Here is a 25,994-nt window from a genome sequence, read left to right on the forward strand (position 1 = left end):
AACACCTCAGTCCAGTTCGTAACATCTCAATATGGTTTTTAAGCAGATCGAGGCTAAGGGCTCGGTTCAGCCCACACAGGGGCCCTCGGAGGACGCGCGGCCGATCTCAGGGATGTGAGATGAGAGTTTGGGGGCTTCTGGGGAGCAGGGAGAAGAGCCCTCCCAGCCCGCAGCCGCTGGCTCCCTTCTGCAGACCGAGTTCCAACGCCGCGGGTCACGGGCATGGAAGTTAGTCTAGCTGCGGCCGGCGCTCCGCCTGGATTCCAGGTTTGGTGTCCAGACACTAACCTTGGGGCGTCGGAGCTGTGCGCAAGTCCAGGTCCCCGACTCTGGGGGCCCCCCGGCCGCAGATCGCCTCCGTCCCGCGAGGCCCGGAGCTCCCACCCAAGGCAAGGCTTTAAAAATAGCCCCGACGAGATTCAGGCAAGAGGAAGGAACATTTTTTTTTTTAATGTGTAAAAAATGTTTTGCTTCTGGTAGGGAACACTACCGCTGCAAGTTCCAGCACATAGGGCTCCCTCCGCGCGCACCCACGGCCATCTCCGCCCCTCGGGCCAGGCTCGGGCACTGTCTCCCGGATCCGGATTTGGGGAGCGCAAGTGCCTGTGGTCGGCCCGCGCCTGACCCCACGGGCCTGAGAAGACAGAAGCGGCCGGCGTAGGGGCCCGGGAGGAAGTTGGAGCCGCGGGGCCAGGAAGGGGGCAGGTCGGCGCCGCGGGCCTGGCGGGGGCCCCACTGAGCCAGGGCCACCCCGGGGCGCCGTGCCGAGGCCCGCGCGGACTCGCGTCCCCCCACGTGGCCGGCCGCCCAGGGCCCCACGTGGAAGGGGCGGAGGAGGAAGGAGGGCGAAGGGAGGGCCGGATTCGCAGCCGCTGCAGCTGGACCCCCAGCCCTGCCCGCGAGGCCCCAGCGCTTCGCTAGGGCCTCCCAGGCGGGGCCAGGCCGGGGAGTGCCCGCCGCGCCCGGCCCACTCGCCCGCCCGCCGCGCCTGTGTGCACTTTCGCGGAGCCACTAATCCCCCGAGAGAGGCGATTTGTAGTGAAGAGTATCTGTAGGGGGCGAGGCCGGCCCATGTGGGGTTGTGTCATTGGTTTGTAAAGAGAGACCCCGCCTTTGCCCAAAAAAAAAAAGGAGCGAGGAGTGAGCGAGCGGCGACCCTCACCTCGCCTCCCGCCTCGCTCCTGCGCAGCCGGCGGCCACCGGGAGACGCGGCCGCGCCGCTTCTTTCCCTTTCCTTTTCTCTCCGTTTTCCTCCTCCTTCCCCGGAGGAGAAAACAAATAAAGAAGAGCAAATAGCCGGGAGGCGCTCGGCTTCCAGGACGCTCCCTCCCCCGATCCAAGTTGGAATTAGCATCCTCTTGGGGGTGAGCGCGGCGCGGGGCGTGTGCGGGCCGGGTACCCCCAGCGCAGCCCCCTCCCTGCGGCCGGGCGCGGGGCCGGGACCAGGCTGGAGACGGTCGGGAGCCGGGTGGGCGGAGGAAGGGGGTGGGGTGGGTGGGGAAGTAGGAAGAGGCTCGGCGGCAGGGGGAGGAGGAGGAAGGGAAGGGGAGGTAGGGTGGGGAGCGGAGATAAGGGGAGGGGACGGGACGGGAGGGGAGGAGGGGAAGGAAAGGAGAGAGGGGAGGGAGGGGAGGAGAGGGGAGGGGAGGGAGGAGAGGGGAGGGGAGGGAGAGGGGAGGGGAGGAGAGGGAGAGGGGAGGGAGAGGGGAGGGAGGGTAGGGGAGGGGAGAGGGGAGGGGAGAGGGGAGGGGAGGGAGGGGAGAGGGGAGGGGAGGGAGGGGAGAGGGGAGGGGAGGGAGGGAGAGGGGAGGGAGGGGAGGGGAGGGAGGGAGAGGGGAGGGAGGGGAGGGGGAGAGAGGGAGAGGAGGGGGAGGGAGGGAGGGTAGTGGGGAGGGAGGAAGGGCAGAGGGGAGGGAGGGGAGGAGGGAGGGAGAGGGGAGGGGGGAGGAGGGAGGGGTGAGGAGGGAGGGAGGAGGGGAGGGAGGAGGGAGGGAGGAGGGGAGGAGGAGGGAGGGAGGGGGGAGGGAGAGGGGGAGGGAGGGGAGAGGGGGAGGGAGGGGAGAGGGGGAGGGAGGGGAGAGGAGGGAGGGGAGGGGAGGGAGAGGAGGGAGAGGAGGGAGGGGAGGAGGGGAGGGGAGGGGAGGAGGGGAGGGGAGGGAGCGGAGGGAGGGGAGGGGAGGGGAGGGAGAGGAGGGAGAGGAGGGAGGGGAGGGGAGGGGAGGGAGGGGAGGGAGAGGAGGGAGAGGAGGGAGGGGAGGGGAGGGGAGGGAGGGGAGGGAGAGGAGGGAGGGGAGGGGAGGGGAGGGGAGGGAGAGGAGGGAGGGGAGGGGAGGCGAGGGGGAGAGATTAAGTTTTTGTGTGTGTGTGTCCTTGTGTGCGTGTGTCATTTTAAGGTGGCCCGGGAGCGGCCCAGAGGAACTGGCAGCGGCCGGAGGAGCGAGGGACGGAGCCGGGAGCCATGCCGCGCTGAGGGGGGGCCGCACAGCCGCCGCCACCGCCGCCACCGCCGCCGGGTGGGGTGGGAGGGGCGGGAGCCGCCGCCGCTGCTGCCGCCGCCTCCCGGGTGGGCGCCCTTCGCCGTGGACGCCGGCGGCCCGGGACGAGGTAAGGGGGGCCCCGGGGGAGGGCTGGGACCGCCGCCGCCCCCGCCTCACCTGCGGCCGCGGGCCGGGGGCGCCGCGCCCGCGCCTCACTGCGCCACTGGGGGGGAGGAGAAGGAGGGCGAAGGACACCAAGCCGGCATCCGAGGACATCTTTGGTCTGCGTCCCCGGCCCGGTGTCCCCGCTCGGCGCTCGGGAGTGGGCGCCGGCCTGGGGTCCCTGCCTGCCGCCCCCCGCCGCCGATCGTGCCCGCTGGCCGCCGTTAGCGCCAGGATTTTTGTTGTTGTGATGAGAGTTGATGAATGCGAAGTAGGCGGTCACCTTCCTTCCCATCAGGATTGGCAAAAAAAAAAAAAAAAAAAGAAACCCCGAGCACGGCGGCGTCCGGAGGGCAGCGGCTGCGGCGGCGGCGTCTCGGCGACGGTTTCCTAGGCGCCCCCGGCTCCTGTTCCCGGAGGCCGGTGGGTGCGCGCGCGGGGGCCGCCCGCGACCCAGGCCGAGCGCGCGGCGTGCCGCGGGGACAATACGGCCGGATCCCCCGGAACCGGGAGTCCGAGCGCGCGGGGCCTTGCGCCTGCGGGGCGGGGGAGGGGAGCGGGGGGTCCGCTGGGAAACCGGGGCGCGCGCGGCTCCGGGTCCCCAGGGGAGCGGCCCCTGCTGGCAGGGGATCCCGCGCGGCGCCCTGGGAGCGCAAGTGAAAGACGGGAAAGGAGGCGAAGTGGAACCCTTTTGTTTTCCCGGCCCCGCATTGTTGGCTCCTCCGGGCAGCCGGGCCACATCTGCCGCCGCCGCCACCACTGCCGCGGCGGGCTCGGCCCGCCAAAGTCGCAGCGGGGCGGGGGCCTGGGGCGAGCCGGGCGGCGGGCGCGGGCGGGGGCCGAGCTGGCTGGGCATTTCCTCTGCCCGGCCGCGCTCCCGCCGGCACCACTTCCTCCTCACGCGCCGCCGCCGCGAACCCGGCCCGCCCGCCTCCCCAGCCCTGGCCGCACTTTTCGGGTGGGGCGAACCAAAAAGAAAAAGTTTCGCAGGAGGGTCTGGCGAGGGCGCGACCCGGGCGGCGGGGACTCGGCGCGGCGCAGAGGCAGCCGGGCGGCCGCGATCGCCTCTTCCTCCTTGTCCTCCGCGGCGCCGGACGGACCCGCGCGGCCGAGGGGAAGCGCCTTTCTTTCTCTACCTCGCGCTCTTCCCAACGACCCGGGGCAAGTTGGGCAGAGGCGCGCGGGCGCCGGGGCGCGCAGGGTCTTTCACCAGCCGGAGGTCCGCGGCGTGGCCGGTCGTCCGCAGCCCACGCAGCGCCCCGGTGCCGGGAGGCCGCGGGCCGGGGAGCTCTGCGCGGTCACCGCCGGCCACGGCGAGACACACACGCGCACATACTCCCTTCGGTGGCTCGCTTTCCGCCGCCGCGGATGGTCACGGACACTGAGTCTGCGTGTGCGCGCGAGTGTGTGTGGTGCGCCCAGCCCTCAAATACTTTTTCCGGAGGCGGCCCAAGCGGCAGTTGGCTCCAAGGGCACCCGGGTTTAGTATTTTACAAGGGAAAGGAGGAATTTTTCGTAGAAATTCCCGCTTGGTGTGCGTCCTTGCGGTGGAGTCTGCTGGCAGTGGCCTGCGTCGTCATGCCGGGCTCACTTGCCCTATCCGGGGTAAACAGATCTTTCTGGATTTTTCCCCCTTTTTTCTTTTTTAAAGACTGGAGATCGGGTTAAGTTCTTAGAGAGTCAGACGTGAGTGGCTTGAAGGGTAGACAAGAGAATTCTATTCTATAAATATGCATTGGGAATTTAAAATGCTAAGTGCCTTATTTGCAATTCTGTTGGATATTGTAGAGACTGGTATATTTTTATCTGACATGGATAATTTGGAGGGGACGTTTATTTTGGTTAGTTTACTAAGTGATTCTGCCTCCCGACTTTGGCGAAATATATCAAACTCTGGTACTACTCTTTCAGAGAAGGCACTCTTCTCTGCTAGCTAGGTGCTTGGGCTCAAAGGCAGTTTAAAATTTACCCCGTGTGCAGTACCTGAGACTGCTGTTCTGCCTCTGGGGTTCTCAAAGTAGAACTTTAGTTTTCATGTGCTTAGGAGAATTCCACTGTTTCGATTTTTTAAAATAAATTTTCTACATTTTGAAGTAATGGGGCTTTAAAGCGTCTTGTTTTCATAATCATTTGATTTCAAAGCATACTTCTTAGGGCAATTATAAGTCAATAGTCAAAATGCTAATTAAAGACTTTCAGAGCAGCTTTAATATAATATTGAAACAGGATTTCTTTTCTCTTTTTTAAGTAAGAGGGACTGTATCCCAGAGTTGAAACACTAAATATCCTTTTGTCTAGCATCAGCTCTCTGGGCTGCTCTGACACTCTCTGGTAAAAACCCCTAGTGCCCTTTCTACTGCCCCCCCCAAAGAAAAGTTAATGAGATGGTAGATTTCAAGCAAAAAAGCAGGCCCTCCTCCTTGCAAAATATGCTTCCAGTTGCCATTGAAGTTGGATGCTAGCTGTGAATGCACTTGCCTTTAATGAAACCAGTTTAATCGTTCACACTTGATCAAGTATAACAGGACCAAATAAAGGAAAGAAGGCAGCATATTTCTGTAGAGCATTGAGGGATTTAGTGTTAAGTGTTGATGTTGGGTCGCCCCCTCCCCCCACTCTGTCCCCTGTTCAAGGGAGTGAGGGTTGAAGGCAAAGGGAATTTATGACACTGATTGGTTTTCTGTGCCTGAGGAGTAGGGGACCCCAGTTTGTCCCTGTAGAAAGCAGTTATTAGAGGGAATTTACAAATCTTGGGCTTGGAGCTTGTTTTGGACCTGACATGGTGCCTTTTGGTTTAATTCTTTTTCCTGTTTGGGAAGATAAAGCGAAGGGGTATGTTTTCTCCCTCCTTCCTGACTGTACATTAATAAAGCTATAGGTGGAGGGTGCTCTGCGTAGCTCTGCAGATTGGAGCTCAGAGCCCTGTTATTTAGGATTTCACTTGGGATCTTTGAACATCCTGAACTGGGTGTTCTCCTGGGGGAGGGGCAGGGCAAATTGCGTTTTCTTAACTGTGATTTAAACAATAACAACAGCAGCAAAAAAATCTCTTTGTGCCTAAAATGTATTTGTTTGCCAGGCTTGAATTGCAACTTACGCCTGGCAGTTAGTCATTGACTGGGTGAAGAAATATTTGCAAAGTGTGTCTCTTTAAAGTTAAAAAAGTAAAAAAGTTTGGCTACTTAAAAACAAACACTACTAGCATTGTAAAAATACACCAGTGACATACTTTGTGAGATATTTTGGCCTTTTAAGACTCAGGGCACACCTGTTCCTGTGGAGTCGAGTTTGCTTTCCCTGGCATTGTTAATCTGGTCGTGTACACAAGACGAAACAGGAAAACTTGCTATTCGTATAATTATTAACTAGCCATCAGTTACCCTTTCAGGGAATAATCAATAACTTTACTCTTGACTTGTAAAACTCAAGAAATCCTATTCATAAGCCCTGAAAGTGTTTTAATGAGAGACGAAGTGAAACAAACAGCCACAACAACAACAAACAAAGCTGCAAAATCAACCTGCAACTTTTTCAGTGTTCTGAGTAGCTAGCGACAAGGTAAATGAAGGATGAGTATGTAACATAGGTACCGAGCAAGCACATCGCTGGATTGGGAAAGGATATTATTGCTGGCAACTGTTAAAATGCCAAAGCAAAGAGAGTTCAGGATAACTCGCACCGTTTGAAATCCTTGAGACTCAAAACCAAAAGGGCGGCCCCGCTGAGGTCTAGCACCAGAACGCCATTTGCCAACAATTCTCTTCCATCATGAATCATTTTTGAAGGCAAAGTTATCCCCTTTGCACTTAACACTTTCCCTAAATGGAAAAAATATAAAGAGTTTACAGCAACAGCAGAATGGCCACCCCAGTTGTCATTTTTTACCACTGTCATTTTAATATAGAAGGGCTGTCATCATAACATATGTGAGTACAAGCCTGGGTCCCTCTGTTACTAATCTTTCTATCAGTGAAAAGCAGCAGCCCAAGTGTCTCATGTCCCTGATACAGGCCACAAATATATATTCATATAGTACGTGATTGGGAAAGGAAATTGATCTTTTCAGCAGGGCACAGCTCCTGTAATATTTCCACCACCTGGCTGATAGTTCAGTTACAGAGGGTGGAACACGTTTCTGTAGTAATTTAAAAATGGGAGTGCAGTTTGCTTGACCCTTCAAATAGAAGTTCTTGTACTTAACACCATGTATTGAAATATCGGGGTGTCTTATTCCCCAAGAATGTTCCTGCGTTTCACTACCTAAGGAATGCTTGTGTGGACTTCCACTACTGCAGGCTTTTAGTAGGCACATGAAAATGCTGGAATGGATCTGCTCTCAGAGGCTATACTGCCTGGGCAGTATCAGTTTTCTCCCTTACAGCTGGTAAGCATGTCCTAATTTACACTCCTGCGGTTAAAGTTACAGCATCCTGGGAAAGAAGGAAAAATGCAAATCTTCCCCCCCAATCAATCTTTTGAAGTTAATTTTTATTCAAGTCTGTGTTTGATAGAATATGTATCAAAGACTTATGAAAGGGTATTTTTTTCTTTTTTTTTTTTTAAACACACCTATCTCTGGGTTTGGAAAATTACATTTAATAATTGCTAAAAACTTCAGAACCGTTTTTAAGGTGTTCAGTGTTTCTTGTGATCATGATTTAATGGATAGTATCCAAAAGCCGTCAGTGTGACTCTGATGATCTTCACAAATTAACGTTTGGGCTTCATCTGTCGTTTGCTTTTAGCCATCATCATTATTAGTATTTCAAGCCTAAATTATGGCTGCACTTGGACCTTCAGGACCGCACCAGTGAAAAGAAGGGCTTTGCACATTGTGCAAAAAAAAAAAAAAAAAATGGGATTCACAAATGAATACAGAATGTACAATAGGGAGCAAGCCTGGCCATTGTTTGTGTGGAATGTTGACTATGGGAGCCAAGGGGCAGTTTCGCCTTCATTCTTCTAACTGCTGGAGAACACAGAAACTTCAGGAGCTGCAGACAGGATGGGAACCAGAGTCACAATCATCTGTCTTTGCCTGGCATGGAAATTGGGGCCACCGGCTTGCTCCCTTTCCAGACTTTTTCTTAGAAGGTGGTCTTTTCTGGACTGCTGGGGAACTCTGTGTTCTTCTTCTTCTCAGTGATCTGCTTTTTGGAGGAAAGATTCTAAAAGCAGATAGTAGGGTTCTTCTAAGAAAGTGTAAACGAAGCAGACTTTTCCCCCCGCCCCTGAAATGCAATTTTCAGAAATCACATTCAACACTTACCAGGAACTGAGGCATCTGGAGTCATAGGAAGCAGTTGCGTTTATTTTTATTATTCCCCTCACATTAAAGTCGTTTTCAGTCTGTTTGTGGTGTGAGGGAAAGTGCGGCTAAAATGAGTGTTGGATTGTCGTATTTGGTTGCACAGGTGCTGCCTTTTCTGAAAACTCCTCTGTATTGATCTCCCTCCTCCATTCACAAAGCTTCCTGCTTCCACAGGGGAGCTGAGGTTCCAAAGTGGAGCCAAAACTCTATTGCTAAAGTGCCAGGCGCTCGTGTTAACTTTCTGTTTTGCCTCTCCAGGAGGTGGGATCAGTGTAGCCCTGGCCCATTGTTGGGGGCTGATGCCCCTTCTGCCTGGAACTTTGGGGGCCAGTTGATGTTTCCATCTGTATCTAGCCTAGTTCCTCCTTGAGTGAATGTTTTAGAAATGATCTGCTTTAACTTTCTGTAACGAAATTTAACAGATGGTTGCCTAGGGGTGGCTTAATATTCACAAAAATTGTGATAAAATGGTTGGGTTCTTTCTTATTCCTGGAGCAAATGATGCTTTTGCTTTTATGGAGAATTGTGACTTCTATCCTGGGTAATAACAGAGCCTGCATTCTCCCCAAGGTCGGGTGGTGTTTAGGGGATGTTAATCCCGAATAGCTGTTGTTTCCTGAACTTGGTGGGCAGCCTCACCTTTGGTTGGTGTTCACTGAGAGTCCAGAAATGTCCCGGGGTAGGCGGGAAGGCAGTGCTTTTCAACAAAACGGCGTGGTTCTTAAAATTCATCCCGCTTGTGAGATGAAAACACAAAGAAAACCTTCCTTTACATTGTTGATTTTCTCCCTCTCAAAAGTGCTCAGAAACCTGCTTTTTACATTAAAATAAATAATTATGACTTGAAAGACACTATTAACTGGCTTGAAGCTTGGTTGGAAGTAGTGGCAACGTTTCTGTGTCTCATCCCAGCCCGGGTTGTGGCAGAAACTTGGAAGGGCCTTTTTAAGGAATTCGTCACATGGATGACGTGTGGGTCTTTTTCTGCAGCGCTGGGGCTGGCCAAGAGGTTGTAAACTCACTGCTGCGCTCCAGCCATGCCTGAAATCTGGCTTCCAGCACAGGACAAACAAAAACTTCATTATGGAGTCATGGAATCCCAGGAAGTTTCTTTGGAAGGAACTGTAGACCGAGATCGTAGAGGTCAGCTCCTCTGGCCTGATGGGATTGTTCCCCCCGCCCCTGCCCCAGGTATATGGCAATTTAAAAAGCCTAAAGCCTAGCTGTTGAGGCTAGCAAAGAATCACTTGTTAGGTGAAAATGACCTGAATCCAACCTGGAAGTGATAGTATTGTAGCTGACCAGGTGTGTGTGTATGTGTGGGGTTGGAGGAGCAGCAGGTGAAGTTCCTTTGCTGTACGGGGTGGAGGCCGGGAAACGGTTTGTGCACCCTTCCTGCTGAATGAACTCTGGCTGGGACTTTATTCTTTTGCTGATGGATGTCTTTAGTGGGGTGGGTCTAGAAGTGCAAATAAAGTTTCTGCTTGAGGGCTTCCCTGGTGGCGCAGTGGTTGAGAGTCCGCTTGCTGATGCAGGGGACACGGGTTCACGCCCCGGTCCGGGAAGATCCCACATGCCACGGAGCGGCTGGGCCCGTGAGCCATGGCCGCTGAGCCTGTGCTCCGCAACGGGAGAGGCCACAACAGTGAGAGGCCTGCGTACCGCAAAAAAAAAAGTTTCTGCTTGATCAGGCCCAGGTGGGTCTGGGGAATGGGTAGGGGTCATGCCTGCACATCCTTTTGGATGGTGGGGAGCCCATAGGGTGTTGCAGCTTCCGGGCCTGCCCACCTGGACTGCAGCCGCAGCGAGCTGGGAGGGCTCTCAGGGGCTCTGAAAACCCTGTCCAAGAATGGTTGCGGGGACTGGAGTGGAGCAGCCTTGCCCGGTCATGTGGGCTTGCTTTGCTGGGAGGGACAGGGTGCTGGTGACACCACGGAGGCCTTGCTGTTGGAGCTGCCAGGCCAGATGGGCTGCCTGGGCTCCTAGCACTGGCTGAGTTTGACTGACCACTGGGCAGAGCTTTCCGAACAGCAGAGACCCGATGGTGGCCCACACGTGGGGGCACCTGCCCGCTGAGCTGAGGGGTGGGAACACTGCGTTTTCTTCCCGGGGGCTGTGACAAATATTTTAAATTTCTTTCCGGCTCTTCTTCAGACGTTCAACTGTGGACTGCATTGCTGGCTGATTCCTCCAGCTGCCACTGCAGGCCTGGATGGAGCGGGAGGTCCAGCGTGGCTGCCACGGTTTCTACCCATATTCCTTAGTATCTCAGGAGGACACAGAGATGTACCTGAATCTTTTTTCTCAGTGCTTTCTGCTTATGGGCTAGAAGTCTCTCCAGGAGGGCAATCAATAAAGAGTATATTTTGCTGTACAGTTATCAGTATGCACATGTAAGTGCCTATAAGTAAAGTCTCAATGTTTTTGATCTTAAAAACATTTCACAGTCGTTAATCTTCACGGTGCTCCTGCTGGCTAGGTAAATAGAGCAATTCCTATTTTATGCGAGGATGAAATATTGAATTGCCTCCCCCGAGTCATAAAGAGGCTGGTCTCCGCCCCGCCTCCTGTTTCTGTAGCTCGAGTTTGGGGGCCTCGGGCGCCGGGAACCCCAACGTTCCGCCCAGACTGACTGCAGGGCGACTTCCGGGCTCCTGCACGACCTTCTGCTGCGGGGAGGGCAAAGTTGGGCCTGGGTGAAGGCCAACCGCCCTACCTGGCTGCCCTCTACCTGAGGGGGCGTGGTCTGTGGCTGCACTACCCCGAACGCGCCCCGTCAGCCGGGGTGCTGGGCCTTGCTATAAGGACGGGTCTCCTGGCGTCTGGGGTTCCGGGATTCTAGGACCCCAGGCCCGAAGGTGAGGTCCCCCTGACCTCTGGGCCCCGCGAACCTGGCGGCTCCGCTCCTCCCCTCCAGGCTGGCTCACCTGGAGGCTCCGCCCCCGAAGGCCGCCTACCTGGCGGCCCCGCCCGCCTTTTCCTTCCCCTGCCCCCCGGCTGGACCCCGCAGGCTCGCGTACTTATCCCCCCCACCCCATCCCCCGCGCTGTACCGGACTCCGCCGGAAGCGCCCCTCCCCTCGCGCTTTGCCCTTTCACTTGTAAATAGGGAGCTGCTTCCCGCCGCTGGGAGTTTGTCGAGAGGTGATAGAAATGGCCTTTACCCCCACCAGTGCCCACTTCCTCCTTCCTCCCGCAGCCCATTGTGCGGGGTCCCGCCCCTCGCCGCCGCCCACCCGCGGGCTCGCCCGCGCCACTCCCAGTCCCCCCGGCCGGGACGTGGAAGGAGCCCCGAGAGGACGCAGGACACCGAGGTGGGTCCCGAACCCGCGGCGAGGCTCGGAGTAGAACCAGGTACCTGGCTGGACCGTGCCCGAGCCACCCCAGCGATTGCGGACTCCGGGGATCTTAAACCTGAGTCGTGTTGTCCCTGTCTCTACAACCCACTCCCCAGTGGACAGGGAGGTTCGATGGTGGCAGAGGTTCGACAAGCGGTAAACGGCCCCATCGCTGTGACTTGGTCGGCTTGGCATCCCGTCCCAGGGGCGGCGTTGAGGCCGCGGTTTCTGCCGCAGTCTTCCAATCTGGCTCTTTTACTCGTAGTACCAATAGCGCGGTGGTGGTTCCGAGGGCTACCCCGTCCTCCCTCAGAATCTGCGTCCTTCTTGCATTGCAGCACTTCTTCGGGCGTGGGGCTTGATGAGCCATGTGACTAGAGGTTGCAGGGGCAGTAAGTGCAGAGCCAGGATGAAACGGGCTTTTCCACCCTGCACCCCTCTTATCCTTGGTGGAGGAATTTCTGTGTGTTGCGCTCTTTCTATCCTTGCAAACTTAAATTTGATTCTCAAGAAGTCCACGCAGACCACTTAAGTAGTTCTTTTATTTTTGTGAAAGTAACACTGTAACTACCCTTGACTGATCCTTTACTTAGAGTCGTTGTCACTCTCACTGGACGCTTGGCCTGTGTTGCATTTGACCTTTACAACAAGGTGGATGGGGTGTCAGGCACAGGGGACACTTGGCTGACTTGTCCATCGTCCTCCCTGCCCTCCAAGTGGTAGAGCTGGGATTTGAACAGGCTCTTGGAAGTGAGGACCGGGCAGGATTCCCTGGTGAAGGAGCCGCTCTCCCCGCCGCCCTGAGAGCAGAGGGGAGGTGAGGGTTCAGGCTTGGCCTGAATCTGGCATGTTCTCCCCAGGATTCAGATGGCTTCTCAGAAACAAGTATCTTTCTCAGGCCCAGAGTTGCTTCTGGATCACATGGAACTGTGAGAAGTCTGGCTTGTTTTAATTTCCTTCTTTGATTAGTGGTCTTTTGTTGGGATCTCACAATCTAATGCTAAGGAAGGATTTCTAGATAGTTTCCTGGACCAGGCCTGTTTTAAATTCACTACACTTTCTGAGTTAATGAACAGCATGGCTCCTGATCTGAAGCCTGAGGCAGGCTCAGGAGATGGGGGGCCCCATTGGGTGCACAGGGAGAATTCTGCCTCTGGACCACAGACTCGCTGTCCCGGCAAAGACCAGACACCGGAAGGACCTCAAGGGCTAGGCACAGTGCTATCGATCGGGCTCTTTGAGGTAGAAGTGATAGTCACTGTTTCACCAATCAAGAAACAGCGTCGGGGGAGGGGGGAGGCAGTGGGAGGGGGTGGAGTTCAGCAACTAAGGGAGCCAGCAGTCAATTCCACCTGGCTCTGGTTTCTCTGTAATTGATTGAGGCTTTTGGCTTTTGATTGGGACTTGAGTACATTTGGGGATGGCTTTGCTATGCTCGCCAAATGAGACCCCTCTGTCCTCCTGATCTCATTTCCTCCCTTGCCTCTATCTGGGTGTCTCTGATGTGCACCTCCCCCCCCACCCCACCCAGCAAACACACATGTGTGTGTATGAGCACGCACATACACACACATGCCCTGAGATCGTGTGGCTAGCTTTCACAGTGTTCAGGTTTTTTTGTTTTGTTTTTGTTTTTTTTCTGGTAAAATTGGGTTTAGTAGCCAGGTACTCGACAAGTCTGTGGTCTGGATGAGTGATCTCAGTGGGAGTCTTCTCAAGTGAGCCCCCTCCGTCCTAGCATGTGCCCCTCACTGGGGGGAGGGGCTGGAGGTGGGTGGGGCGCTCCCCTCCCTCACTCAGGCTGCTTCTCACTTTCCAGCTGGATCCATTATGCACATCTTACAGTGGGAGTTGGTTCCTGTGTTCAACATGGGGGAATTTGGGAAAAGAGACAGGGAAGATGGTGAGGATTTCACCTAATTGGAATAGTCTGTTTGCACCACTCCTGTAAAAACTGGCGAGAAACTTGATTCTGCTGGGTAAACCTCCTTTGGGTTGCGGCCCTGCATTTGTGTTGGCCTTGGAAAGGAATTTGAATTAATACTCCCTAACAAAAGGAACAGCTTTCTTTTCAAAGAGGCTATCAGAGAATTGAAAGGGAATGGCACAAAGTTGGGTGTGTCCTGAAATCTGGAGACCAGCCCTGCCTGGGTGATTAACTCACCTGAAAGGCACCCGGAGCAGGCGATGTGGGAGCTCTCCGACTGACCTTGGCTTCCTTTAGGGTAAGGTCCCCGCAAGGTGGAGATTTTCCTGAAAAACAGGCTTTCCTTTAATGACAAGATTATCCTTCTGCCTTACCATGCTTCTCTTCCTTTCGTGAACACGTGTGTGCTTGCAGACACGTGTGTGCTTGGGAAATAAATCCCTGAAGTTCTAGCTGGTGCTCCAAGGCTCCAGTGGGCCTGGGTGGTGGTGGGGACACTGCAGACTCCCTGTCTCAGGCTTCGGGTTCTGCCCTGTTTCCTGGAGGTTGAGGGCAGCGCGGGGTGCGGGGTGCGGCGTCGGGGGCTTTTGACCAATTAGTCCGGTCCAGCTTAGGTCATGAATATATTCTGCCTATTTGAAGTCCCCCCTGCAGTTTTCAAACAGGGTCTCCATTCTGCTTCACTTCCCGTGGGAAAGGGTGGTGCATGGTAGGTGAAGGCACGCCAGGATTAGCCAGCTCGTGCCTCTCAGGCCTCAGCGGTGCTCGGTGGGACCCGAGAAGGAGAAGCAGCTGCTTCCATGGGGGCCCTTCTGCCTGGAGGGTGGATGTGGCCGGGTCTGAAGGCATTTAAGCACAGGAATGTTCTCATGGCCCTTATAGTTTTGTTAGCCTTGGCCAGCCGAGAGCCAGGATTTGTGGGTGGTCCCAGAACCTTTTTTGGGTCTGCAGGTGTGTATCTCTGGCCTCTTCCGCGTTTAGGGATCCCTGGCTCTGCAGAAACGCCCCTGGGCTTGGCATCCCGAGTTCCTCCGGAAGGACACGAGGGAAATCTGATAGGTTTCCCCCACATGCCCTGTTGGTGCCACGGTGAGTACACCAGGTTTCCTGAGACCCTAGTTTTCTCGGCCTTGGCCTTGTGCAGAGTTCTGTTTATTCTCCCTGTTCCTCCAAGGTGTTTGCTGCTTTTCGCTCAGGGCTGAGGATTTTTTCTTTCCCCCACATGCAAACATCCTTTCTTCTCATTTCTCAGCTAAGCCTGGGATTAAGAATGTGTCTTCATCTGACAAAAGCCAGGAGATTTCAGAATTAACGTTGGAATTCTATCTGTAGTGATGTCTTCCTGAGTATTTAAGGAGGGCTTTGAACAGCGCGTAATTTTCTCCTTCCCTAAACTGGCCAGATGCGCTCCAAGTAGTGGGCAGAGAAAAGCAGCTCAGAGTGGTTTGAGTTTTCTTTGCGGTAACTGTGAGCTTGCCTTACTCGAGTCTCCTGTGTCCCAGGGGCAGGAAGGGCGAGGGGCTGTGACTAACAGTTGTTTGGGTTGTGCTCTTGATGTGTGTCTCAGACGACCCAAGAGCTTAGACGCCCCTCAGAGCTCAGCAGAACCGCTGGAAATGCACATTGCAAGTATAACTCTGGTTCTCAAAAAGGTTTCTCTGCAAGGGAGATTAACGGGTTTTTTCCTAATTTATTTCATCTTCTGTAGCTGCAGTGGGCAAGCTGGGGTCTTGGAGGGGGGGAGCGACTGGTGGGAGCTGGGTCTGGGTGCCTTGTCGTTAGCGGGGAGGAGGAGGAGGGCAGGGTCAGCGCAGGGACCACTTTTTGGCCGTGCTTGTATCTGGGAGTTTTGCAACTTGGTGATTACTTGGCATGTCAGGCTCCTGCTTAGATCCAAAAGCTTTTCTCTGGGCCACCCTGGAGCACTGAGCTGACCTCAGTGTTACCTGGGGACTCACTCTGACGGTGAGGGAGAGGTCCCACCAAGGCAGTGAATGTCTGCCTCCTTTGCCAGGGCTGAGCCTGGGCCCGAGGAGGGACGGCCCTGCCCCCAAGATAACACACGTCCCCACCAGCAGAGGAAGAGGCATCAGATGTGACAGACTGTTCTAGAAAGTGTGGGAAAAAGGAAGGATGGAATGAGACACACGATTGCATTCGGGATTTCACGAGCCCTCGCAAAGGGCTTCCGTTTCTGAATCGGAAGCAAGGGTAAGTATGGGGTGGGCTACAAGGATTCGACGACGTAATATTTATAAAGAGTTTAGAGCAGGCCTGACACATTGTACGTGTTTGTTAACTTTATAAAAATACAAAATAAATAAGTAAATCAGTTGCTCCTGCCGGGAGATGCCGTGTGCCAGCTGGAGCAGATTTCCTTGTGCTCCCTGGGCCTTGACTGCCTTGGTTGTGCAGGGTGGGAAATGGGACTTGCTGGTCACAGAGATGGTGAGTGGGCCCTGTCCTAGGCGAATGCGTCCACCAGGGAAGGGGGGTTTTATCCTTTGCACTTAAACAATGGATGAGTCTTAACGGAGTCAGGGGAAGTGCCAGGTGAAGAGGGCGGGGCCCAGGGAGAAGTGTTTGTGGTGGGAGATCCAGATCCTGGTGCTCTTAAAAACGACCTGAGTCTGCCTCACACAGGACCGGGAAGGCACCGGGAAGGGACTGGGAAGGGCGGGTGGAGGCTGGCTCCGTTAGGGAGCATCCCGTCTTCTCCTCCATTCCTGGGGCCAAAGTGATGAACTGAAAACCGTTCAGGAGGTTGTTTTTAGACTGTGGAATGTGACTCGGTATTAGGTCACTCTGAGAAATGCCCAGTAAAATATTTACTTTCTATTTAAGACCTACTTTCCCTTCCCAGAGAAGGAAGAAAAAGCGAGGGGTTGGGTGCTGCCCTCCTTTGCCTGAGGACAGCCAGCACCCTTAACCCGTGGGGGCCTCTGGAGTGCTGTGGCAGTGAACTTGCTTCCCAGAGAACAGTGTGTTGGGTTTGTCTTCCTGGCACGTGGTGGGCACTTAGCAGCAGCTTTGGTGACTGGCCCGGGTCCAGCTGGGTGGCCGATGTGCTATGGGTGTTTGTATGTCCCGATCTGGGCCTGGGAAATCTTCCCCTCCCGGGGCATTCACTCACTTCCAGGGACGGCCTGGGCAACCACATAGGTGTGGACGTGACACCCCAACCCACCCCCACCCCCGCGCCCCAGCAATGTCACGGCTCCCTGCTGCCTGTGGGCTCCAGATGCGAGTCGTAGGGTCAGGTGAGCATGAAATGGTGAGGTGGGGCTGGGGGCCGTGTTGGGGAAGGTGTCCTTCCGAAGTCTGTGGAAGGGACCCGATTGTCACCTTCCGGGCGGCTGGTCATTTCATGGACCAGCAGTTTCTTTGGGTTTAATTCATACCATTAAAAAATCTCACTTGGAAAGCGAGATGATCCTTGAAAATGCCCTTGGGAGGCAGCTAGTGGTGGAATGCAAGGGCATTTCCGAGGTCAAGGGCCAGAACGTCCTATTTGCACATTTGCAAATGCGCACGGTAAAGAAGAGCTGATGCAGGCGGGAAGTGTTCAAATGTCAGCTGGTGGTTACTGTCATTGGCAGCATCAGGAGCTACGGTGGTGCTGTTGTACCAGAATAAGTGCCCTCTGCCCCTGCCCTGCTCGAGCTGTGCACGCTGTGTCTTGCGACTTCCCTCGAGCACAGACAGTTGGAATTAGGGTCTTCCCAGGAGCAGGGAGAGAGGTCCTTAGTGCCCTGTTGTATCAGAAGGGAGCAGGTGAGTGCTAGCACCCTTCAGCTCACCCCTGAGTTGGGCACACATACTTAGTGCATTTAGTGGCAAGAAGCTGGCTGTGGGCTTGGTGGTTTTCACATGAGTGACTCACACAGTTCCCAGGGAGGGCCGGCTGGCTGCCCAGGTGCTTTGACAGGGTGGCCTGTGGAGCAGGTGGAGCCCCAGGGCACCCCTGGCCAGGAGTCAGTCTCCTGGGCTCCACCCAAAGTTCCATTGCAGAAGCTCCAGGTGGGGCCAGAACACCTGTATTTTTTGCAAGCTCCTCCGGGTGGTTCTCAGCGCAGCCAGCCCAGAGCCTGCCAACAGCACGCAGACTGTCTTTCTCTAAAAACAAACCACTCCCCGCCACACACCCACACACTTGAGTCTCGTTATCGAGTGTTTGGCACGATCAGTGATTGAAAGATTTTATACTTGAATCCTCTTCCCCCATGTGAATGAATAGATTTGAAAGTGGAAATCTGGATTTCTGCCTGACCTGGTCTCATTATTTGGTTTAAGGTGGGGGTTCTGTCCCCTCAACCAGCACCCGACATTCCTAGGGACTTGAGGGAAGTTTCGTGTGTGCCCGTTAAAACTGGAGCTGATTCTGTATTCGGATGCACTTGACATTTAGCTTTTTCTCTTGACCCCAGTCAGCAGTGCTCATTGAGAGGAGGCTGGGCTGTGTCACGGCGTAGTGGCAAAGAGAGAGATTGTTTTTACAGATCATACTTTAGTACACTGTGAGCCGCACGCAGTGAAGCACACTTGGAAGGTTTGTGTATCAAAGTCGAAGATGGATGCAGTGGAGTTGATGACTTTCTCCTTGAGCGCAGAGACCGGCGCAAGGCACATCCACCTCTCTGTGTAGGTGGATGGAATCTACGCCCAGGAGCTCACTTGTGCATTATTTCATCCGTGTTGCCAAACAGATTTGGGGACGACACCTTCTGTTTTAGAAACGCAAGTGAACACGTCTGGTGGCAAATCCTTTTTATCTTGATTGGTGAATTTATTAACTAGTAGGCTTCAGTGAGGCTGGTAGCTTATGTTGCCATTTAGAGGACAGCTTACCTTTATTCTGTTTGTAGAAACACCTTGTCATACACGTGCTTATTTTTTTAGTGACAACCTCTACGGGAGAGAGTGAGGCAGTGTGGATACTTCCCAGTGGTTGGAATCGGCAGTCGGGTCTCAAGCCACATGGATGGGCTGACAGTTAATAAATGATGGCACAGGATCTGAACAGGTTCTTTTTCACCGACACCAAGCTGCTTAAAGAAAGGCTGTGTTATTCAGATAACCCAATTCTAGGGATGGGGGTGTGTGTACACATTTAAAAGCGGGGAGGCGTGCAGGGTGATGCATCTTTTTTTTTTTTTAATTTTTGGCTGCATTGGGTCTTCGTTCCTGTGCGCGGCCTTTCTCTAGATGTGGCGAACGGGGGCTACTCGTCATTGCAGTGCGCGGGCTTCTCGTTGTGGTGGCTCCTCTTGCAGAGCACGGGCTCTAGGCACGCGGGCTTCTGAGTTGTGGCTCGCGGGCTCTAGAGCGCAGGCCTAGTAGCTGTGGCGCATGGGCTTAGCTGCTCCGCGGCATGTGGGATCTTCCCGGACCAGGGCTCAAACCCGTGTCCCCTGCGTTGGCAGGCGGATTCCCAACCATGGAGCCACCAGGGAAGCCCTAATACATCCATTTTAGAGTTGGGAGCCTTTGGCACATTTCCTGTGCTGGTTGAAGGGTGAACTTGAAAGGCCACGCGCGGTGTCCTCAGATGAGGATTTAAGGGGTCTCCATCTGCCCCTTGATGTGAGGTTGGCAATTGTGGTCTTGGGCAGAAAGGAGTTGCCCTTTCTGGTTTGGGTAACTGCTTTCTGGGGGCGGTTTGGAGGTGCTTTTTGAGTTGCGTGCCAAGCCATTTATTGTGAGAGAAATAGCCATTACTTAACCTTTACCTGGCAGAGTGGCACAGAGCTAAGTGTTTGGGGCCACATGTTAAAAGGTTTCCAACTGTGCTTGAATATGAGAAGTGGGAACCTTTGGGGCCCTAGCGGTTTCTTTTGGGGCTGCTTTTGGACTTGGGTTAGCAAAGCAATGACTTTATGATTTATGGTGTTTATGAAGACTAGCATACCTATCTATTTTCATATAGACATCTTAGTAGAGATTAAATACAAAATAAAGCAGAATGCACGAACAGAGATATTCCCAAAAGCAATGTTGTAGTGTTAGGCAGTGTAATTGAGCAGTTATGCACTACTGGAAAAACCCCCTGTAAGAGATTGAGGAAAGCTTTATAACTTAGTAGATCAAATAAAAATACATATATAATAGTTTATGCATAGGGTTTTAAATTTTTACAGTATATGCTAAGGTAGCTCAGTTGGGATTGATTTGTGGAAATGTATGCAGTGACATTGAGATGCATTTGCTTCTTCTGAAAATTGCCTGTTGAACAAAGATCTGCTTCTTCAGCAGATAGAGCTCCTACTGTGTGCCCGATGCCAGGACTGCAAGCCAGAGCAAAGGAGGATTATCCTGAAATACGGAGAGCTGGGATGGGGGTAGGGTGCTTCCCAAGTGCCGGGGTGGAGGGTGGGTTGTCTCCAGGCTGAGGGGTCAGGGAAGGACTGACGGGTGTTCTTGGTGCTCTCCCTGGCCTGAAGAAGTACCGCGTAGCACCTAAGAACAGAACCCTAGAAGTCCACTTCTGGTCCCAGAGCTAATCAGGGGATTGGCTGAAGGCCTGGGGAAGGTCCCCACCTCCTTGTGTCCTGGGTCCTCACAGCAGCGTGGTGGGCATTCTTTTTTTTTTTTTTTTTTATAATGAGAAGCTTGTTGTGTTTTTTATTATTATTATTTTTTTAGATGTTTGGGGTAGGAGTTTATTAATTAATTTATTTTTGCTGTGTTGGGTCTTCGTTTCTGTGCGAGGGCTTTCTCTAGTTGCCGGCAAGCGGGGGCCACTCTTCATCGCGGTGCGCGGGCCTCTCGCTATCGCAGCCTCTCTTGTTGCGGAGCACAGGCTCCAGACGCGCAGGCTCAGTAGTTGTGGCTCACGGGCCTAGTTGCTCCGCGGCATGTGGGATCCTCCCAGACTAGGGCTCAAACCCGTGTCCCCTGCATCGGCAGGCAGATTCTCAACCACTGCGCCACCAGGGAAGCCCGGTGGGCATTCTTTGTATCCACCTCTGGTGTGTGTGAGGGGCCAGTGTGTTAATTCATGACACACCCTCAACACGCACTGCTAGTGAGTTCTTTCCTGTGTGGGCACTATCGTTATTCTTTCTTTGTAGGAGTAAAGAGTGGGAGGGGCTGGGACCAGAGAGGCTGAGAGAGGGCCAGAGGGTCACAGGGCATCCTTAGTTGAGATCTACTGCCGCCAGACGTGGCATTTTAGAGCAGTGGTCGTGGTGCCTGGGAGACCCAACCAGCGGTGGACTCACCGGGTAGGTGACGGAGACAGTGAGGGTGCCGGCTGTCGGAGGAGTGGCTGGGACTCTGACAGGGCCGGGTGCCCGACGGGCTGTGGGGCAGAGAGGAGGCCGGGGCCTGCTCTCGTACTTGGGGGTACATGGCTGGGTCAGTCAGTTTCAACCCAGCCTGTCTTACTCCAGAGTATGAGTTTCCATCTCACTGTGGAGCCCCTGGGCGTGATCCCTCCGTGTCCCTCCACGGAGAAGGGCAGGCGCAAGGTAGGGCCGAAGGCTGTTTTGTCGCCTTACCCTCTGGCCTCACATAGGTCATCTGCAGGGGCGTGCGTGGTGGCAGTCTCACTGATAGAAGGGACCAGCGGGGGAGAGCTCATCCCAGCTCTGCCCTTAGCTTGCCTCGTGACCTTGGGTGAACTCCAGTGTTGCCTCTGTTTCCCCTTCAGCGTCGGTCCCTGGATTTTCTGGATCGAGGCACACACCCCTGGGGTCTCAGCACCACCACATGAGGACAAGGATGTGTGTGGCCCCTGGGGGGGGCTCAGGGACTCGCCCCTTGCATGCTGCAGGCCGCGGGATGCCCATGGCAGCGAGGGCAGACGCAACGCCCCCGGCTGGTGGGAGCCTGTCCACTCCCCGCTTGCTGACCAGGAGGTTGGAGTGTGATGATGCTAACATGATAGGTGGAACAGTTAAGAGCAGTTATGGCATAGTAATGAGCAGAATCTCATTTCTCATTTCCTGGCCGCTAGACTGCTAGAGGTCCCGAAATGACCTTCCTGACAAAACTGAAGTGCCGCTCAATTTCAGGGCGTCTGCGCCAGCGTGTGTCGATGTGCCGACTCTTCCAGGTGGCTTCCTGGGGAAAGCTGGAGGGGTGGGGCAGGTGGCGGCAGGTGACAGCCGCCCTGTTTTTGGAAAGACTGCTCTGGCTGCAGTGGGATTGCAGTTTACTGCACAGGGCCTGTCATTTGTTTTTATTATTTGTTTTGGGCTTTTGAGGGGATCAACTTTTTAAGAATGTTGTATAGATATAATTTGCGTACAGTAAAATTCACCCTTTCAGCATGCAATTCTGCACGTTTTGACCAACGCTGTGTAAAAACCACGTGGTTGCAGAACAACTCCGTCACCAAGGAAGGTTCCCGGAGCCCTTTGTGATTATGCCTCCATCCTGCCCACCACTGATGCAGTTTGCCCCCTTTTGATAGTAGAAAGGCCAGCCCGGGAAGTATGGAGAAAAAGGTACGTAGATGTTCGTGTGAGGTGCCAGGATTTTCTAGGACGTCTATCACATGCAAGGGTTTCGCCTGGCCCGGGAGGACACTCCAGGCCACGGCAGACAGACTTGCCCGAGTGGCACCACCCATGTCATCCCAGGGATGCCCGAGACTTAAGGACGTTGGCCCAGGCTGGGCAGGTTGGCTCAAAGGCCAGTCACTGTGGCTGGAATCTTACCTGCCCCGTGAATCCACGGGCCCCCAAAGGGGCCCCCCTCCCCCCAGGAGTGCGCAGTTCCACGTCCACACCTTGGGCCTTGGTGCATCTCGGGCCGTTGTCCCTGGGCTTTCTGGGGACACACACACTGTAGCTGCTCGCCCTCCTCCACCGTGTTCCTGCAGCCCCTCGTGGTAGGTGCCCGCCCGGGAGTGGGTACCTCCTCTGTCACCACGGCCACTGGCTCCAGGTCCAGGGGGACTGGAAGTGACCGCCGGGCCGCTGGCTACTCCCTCTTTCCTCCGTGGGGAAGTGGCTTAGGAGAGGGCCAGGCAGTGTGTTTGCTCGCAGCAATCCTGCGCCCCACGCTGATCCGGGTCCCTGTGCCTCCTGGGGCGCAGGGCAGCCCGCAGGTCCCCGCTGGGCTTCCTGCAGGTAGAGGGCAGCCACCGTTCTGTGGTCAAGAGGGGTGGTTTGCCAAAAGCCAGAGGGACCCGTGTGCTTTCCTGTGGGAAGGTCAGTGACTGCCAAGGCCAGCAGTGGGTCACCTGGGTCAGCGTCCCACCCTAGAGCCAGAGTCCTGGCCTCCAATCCTACGCTTGCCAGCTCCTGCGTGTCGCAGAGGATCCTGGTTTCTCTCGGAGCAGGGGCTGCGTGATGAGGCTGCTGCCGCTCTCCGCCCAGAGCACGTGCTTGTGAGTGGTCCCTGTTGCACTTTGGGAAGGAAGTCGGCATCGACTCACTCTCTTCCTGGTTTTAAAGTATTCTCTTTATTTTCGTTCAGTTGTGGGGAATTTTAGGAAATGAATCTTGGAATGTTTTAAATTGTTAACTCGGGATTCACCGCATTTATTAGTGTCCTGATTGTTGCTGGAGATGTCTCCTCAGTGCTCAGGATTTGCCCCCCTCCCCCCATTGCCCCAGCACTCAGGGCAGGGAGAGCGCTCACCGTGCTGAGTGGCTCCTGGTGCATTTTGCCTGCGTTCACTGTGAGGAAACCCTTTGATGCCTGCGAGAGCGCAGACTAACCCTGACCTTGATTCCTGACCTGAAATTCCTGTCTAAGCATCCTTTGGCCTCTTTGGGGTGGTCGTCTGTGAACTGCCATGCATGCCGGGAGTGCGGTGGAGACGTGGGCACATGCTTAGAGGACTTGGGGGGCTTCCAGATGCAAAGAGATTGGAGCCCAGGGTTAGTAGCACCCAGTGTTGGCACCCCAGTGGGACAAGGGCTGTTTGAACCAGCGTTTTGAGCTGCTTGTATGTGTGTCTTCCGCTCCTTGGCAGTTCTTACTTGGTGGGGTGGGGAACACCGCCAGCCAGTGGGAAGACCCGAGTCCTCCTGGCCTGGACAGGCTGCAGGACCCAGCTGCCGTGCAGTTCTGGGGCCCAGACACTGCTCTGACTACCCTGAGACCGCGTTTCCCTCCCAATCCTTGCCCAGGGAAGAAAGGTTGCCCAAACACTGGAATTATTACAGAAAAAGTTGAATGCTGGATTTTATTTAAACATCAGAGAAGGGAGTGGTTTATGTCCTGAAGGGCCCTGCAAGCATCTTCAGTAGTGCCGTCCGCAGCAGTAAAGCCCCCATGGACCTTTTCACCCAGTCTGAGCCCCGTGGAGCCGCAGCTGTGAGCACAGTAGGGCTGTGCTTCTAGGCAGCCCCAGGGCCTGCAGGCGTCCTGCCCTCGGGATGCCTCCCCAGCGCCCTCCTGGGGCTCCACTCCTGTCTGCGCAGGGTAACTCCACAGGTTGACACAGGTAACAGGTGGGAAGCCGCTTCCCTTGGGTGGATCCTGAAGTTGCAGCGGACTTGGAGGGAAGGGAGTGGGCAAGCCACTGCTGTGCCCGTGGGGCGAGCAGCTTGCTGATGTGTGCCCGGGCCCAGCTGGCCTCGCTGGACAAACATGCTTGAGGTGTGCAAGTTGTCAAATGACTATTTCACAGGGAGCCGGTTAAGAAAGGCCTTTGCCTTCATTCGGGAATATTAGAAATACATTAATTTGCTGGGTATATAATAATAATATAGCTACTTTTTCTTGAGTACCAGGAATGTACCAGGAGGGGAGAAGATAAAAACAAATGAATTTGCTGCATCCATAATAGAAACGGCCAAGGTTCCTCGGGCTGGAGAGTGACCTTCAGCGCACGAGGCTCCGGGCAGCTCAGTCACCTGCAGGGACGCAGCTCTTTGGTGATGGCTGCTGCACGGGAACCTGGGTGGGACTTGAATCAAAAGCCCATTCCTTTGCACAGCTAACAGACTGAGTGCATCTCTGGTCGTGCAAAGTCTGTTTGGGTTTCGCTAAGTCTTGCGTGTCACATCCAAGAATCAAGGTCCTGGGGGAAAGTTTCAAGGCTCCTGAAGCTGCCGGGTCTGCAAGAGTCTTGTCCTTTCTGAAAACATACATTTTTGTTTCTATGTGGATAGTGGTTTGCTGGTTTAAATTTTTTTTTTTTTACCCTTTTGGCTTGGAGAAATTTTCTTTTTGGTTGTGGTAATGATCCTTTCCTGATATGTAAGTTGATTACACATTTGATTAGCCACGAGGCTCCTTCTGCCTCTTATTTAACCTTACTTTTAGCACCGTCCTTGAAACCTCAGCGTGAGACTGTCCATCTTCTGCTGTATCTGAATGTCAGGTTTTTTTTTTTTTTTTTGCGGTACGCGGGCCTCTCACTGTTGTGGCCTCTCCCATTGCGGAGCACAGGCTCCGGACGCGCAGGCTCAGCGGCCATGGCTCACAGGCCCAGCCGCTCCGCGGCATGTGGGATCTTCCCGGACCGGGGCGCGAACCCGCGTCCCCTGCATCGGCAGGTGGACTCTCAACCACTGCGCCACCAGGGAAGCCCTAGAGTGTCGTTTTAATCAGTTGCCTCACAAGTCAAGTTAACATGGTGGGAACAAGTCCTGGCCTGCTGGATGAGGTGTGTGTTTGCTCTGGACATCTCCAAGTTCCGAGCTGCCTTCCTTCAACTTGGTCAGCATGGGGATGAGTGAACTTGACCAGTAGCCGCCTGGATCCGGAAGCTCCACGACGCTGGAATTACAAGGGCTCCAGGCACTGTCATTGATGCCACGCTAGCCCAGGTGGGAGGAAACCCAAGAGCCTGTCTGCCACCTGGATAGGACCCTGTTTCATAAGGCTTATGCTTTGCTCCAGATAGAATGGATGCCGCATCCCTGGCTCTGTTTGCAAAGCCGATTGCCAGCCTGGGTTTTTGTAGATCGGTGAGAGCAGTGTGGCAGGGTTTGGGGGTGCAGAGATCTCCCTCATCCAGTCCCAGGGGTCTTCTCTGCGTCTCATTCTTCTCAGAGGCCACGTAAGTCAGCCAGTAGCCCCGGTGGACTCCCGGATGTTTTCTGAGCCTCACCTCGATAAGAATAAAACGTTTTAGTGCTTGATTTGATTTGTTTGCTAGAAGATTAGTACAAAAGCAGGAAGGAAAGAGAATGTGTGGTGGAGGTGATTGCTGGAGACTGGTAGAGGGTTATTTACGGATTTTTGCTGACAGTCCTTGTTTAAAGGAATTCCCTGTGAGATTTATGAAGCCTTTCCAATTTATTGTCTTTCCAAGTAAGGTAAGCAAATAAATAGGTTATTCTCTTTTATTATAAACCTAGCCAATGTGAGATTAAAAATAAGAGGAAACGGGGCTCCATTTTTTCCAGCCCCGTGTGTTGTTGGAATTTGGAAAGCGTCTTGGAAAGGCGTTTTGTTTTGTTTTTGGCTTGAGCTCATTGTGCGTTTAAAAGATAAAGGCTGACCCTTGATATCGTGTGTGTCGGTCCCCATCCTTGAAGAGAGCTGACTGCGGTCTGGCAGACGGTTGGTGGGGGGCGCGTGTGGCCCGGTGTTAAGGCCTCACGGGCCCCTTGGGAAACCAGGCCGAGGGGTTCCCAAGACCTGCTCTGAGTTCGGGCACCACTGTGGCACCCAGGAGGGACACTGTCTCTGTAGGCCTGTGATGTAGCCCTTTGTAAAGAGCAAAACCCATCTGGTCAAACTGAACTTTTCCTCCAAGACCTTTCTTCCTATTGTCTTAATTTCCCCCTCACTTTCCCTTTTTAATCTCCTCCTCTGAAATTGTGGGCACTTTTGATATTTTGGTGAATTCCGATTTTGGTGACATCGGTC

General features: G+C 54.4%; 2 protein-coding genes across 2 annotated transcripts in view; one reads left to right on the forward strand and one right to left on the reverse strand.

Annotated features, from left to right (window-relative positions):
• Window positions 1–486: 486 nt before the first annotated feature.
• The window catches only part of LOC136136588 (5E5 antigen-like), a 54,946-nt gene continuing 29,438 nt past the window's right edge, over window positions 487–25,994 (reverse strand). The window contains exons 4-12 of the mRNA XM_065894799.1: window positions 22,224–22,285; window positions 21,878–22,117; window positions 20,435–20,514; window positions 11,977–12,087; window positions 10,567–10,619; window positions 2,969–3,929; window positions 2,410–2,700; window positions 1,163–1,447; window positions 487–1,011 (exon numbers count right to left, since the gene is read on the reverse strand). Coding sequence (XP_065750871.1) covers window positions 487–1,011; window positions 1,163–1,447; window positions 2,410–2,700; window positions 2,969–3,929; window positions 10,567–10,619; window positions 11,977–12,087; window positions 20,435–20,514; window positions 21,878–22,117; window positions 22,224–22,285 — 2,608 coding nt within the window. The remainder of the gene's footprint in view (window positions 1,012–1,162; window positions 1,448–2,409; window positions 2,701–2,968; window positions 3,930–10,566; window positions 10,620–11,976; window positions 12,088–20,434; window positions 20,515–21,877; window positions 22,118–22,223; window positions 22,286–25,994) is intronic.
• Window positions 2,984–25,994, forward strand: part of CTBP2 (C-terminal binding protein 2) — a 163,577-nt gene continuing 140,566 nt past the window's right edge. Inside the window, exon 1 of the mRNA XM_065893803.1 lies at window positions 2,984–3,062. The gene's annotated coding sequence lies outside the window, so the exon portion shown is untranslated. The remainder of the gene's footprint in view (window positions 3,063–25,994) is intronic.

The sequence above is a fragment of the Phocoena phocoena genome, chromosome 16, assembly GCF_963924675.1.
Source record: "Phocoena phocoena chromosome 16, mPhoPho1.1, whole genome shotgun sequence".
Classification (NCBI taxonomy): domain Eukaryota; kingdom Metazoa; phylum Chordata; class Mammalia; order Artiodactyla; family Phocoenidae; genus Phocoena; species Phocoena phocoena.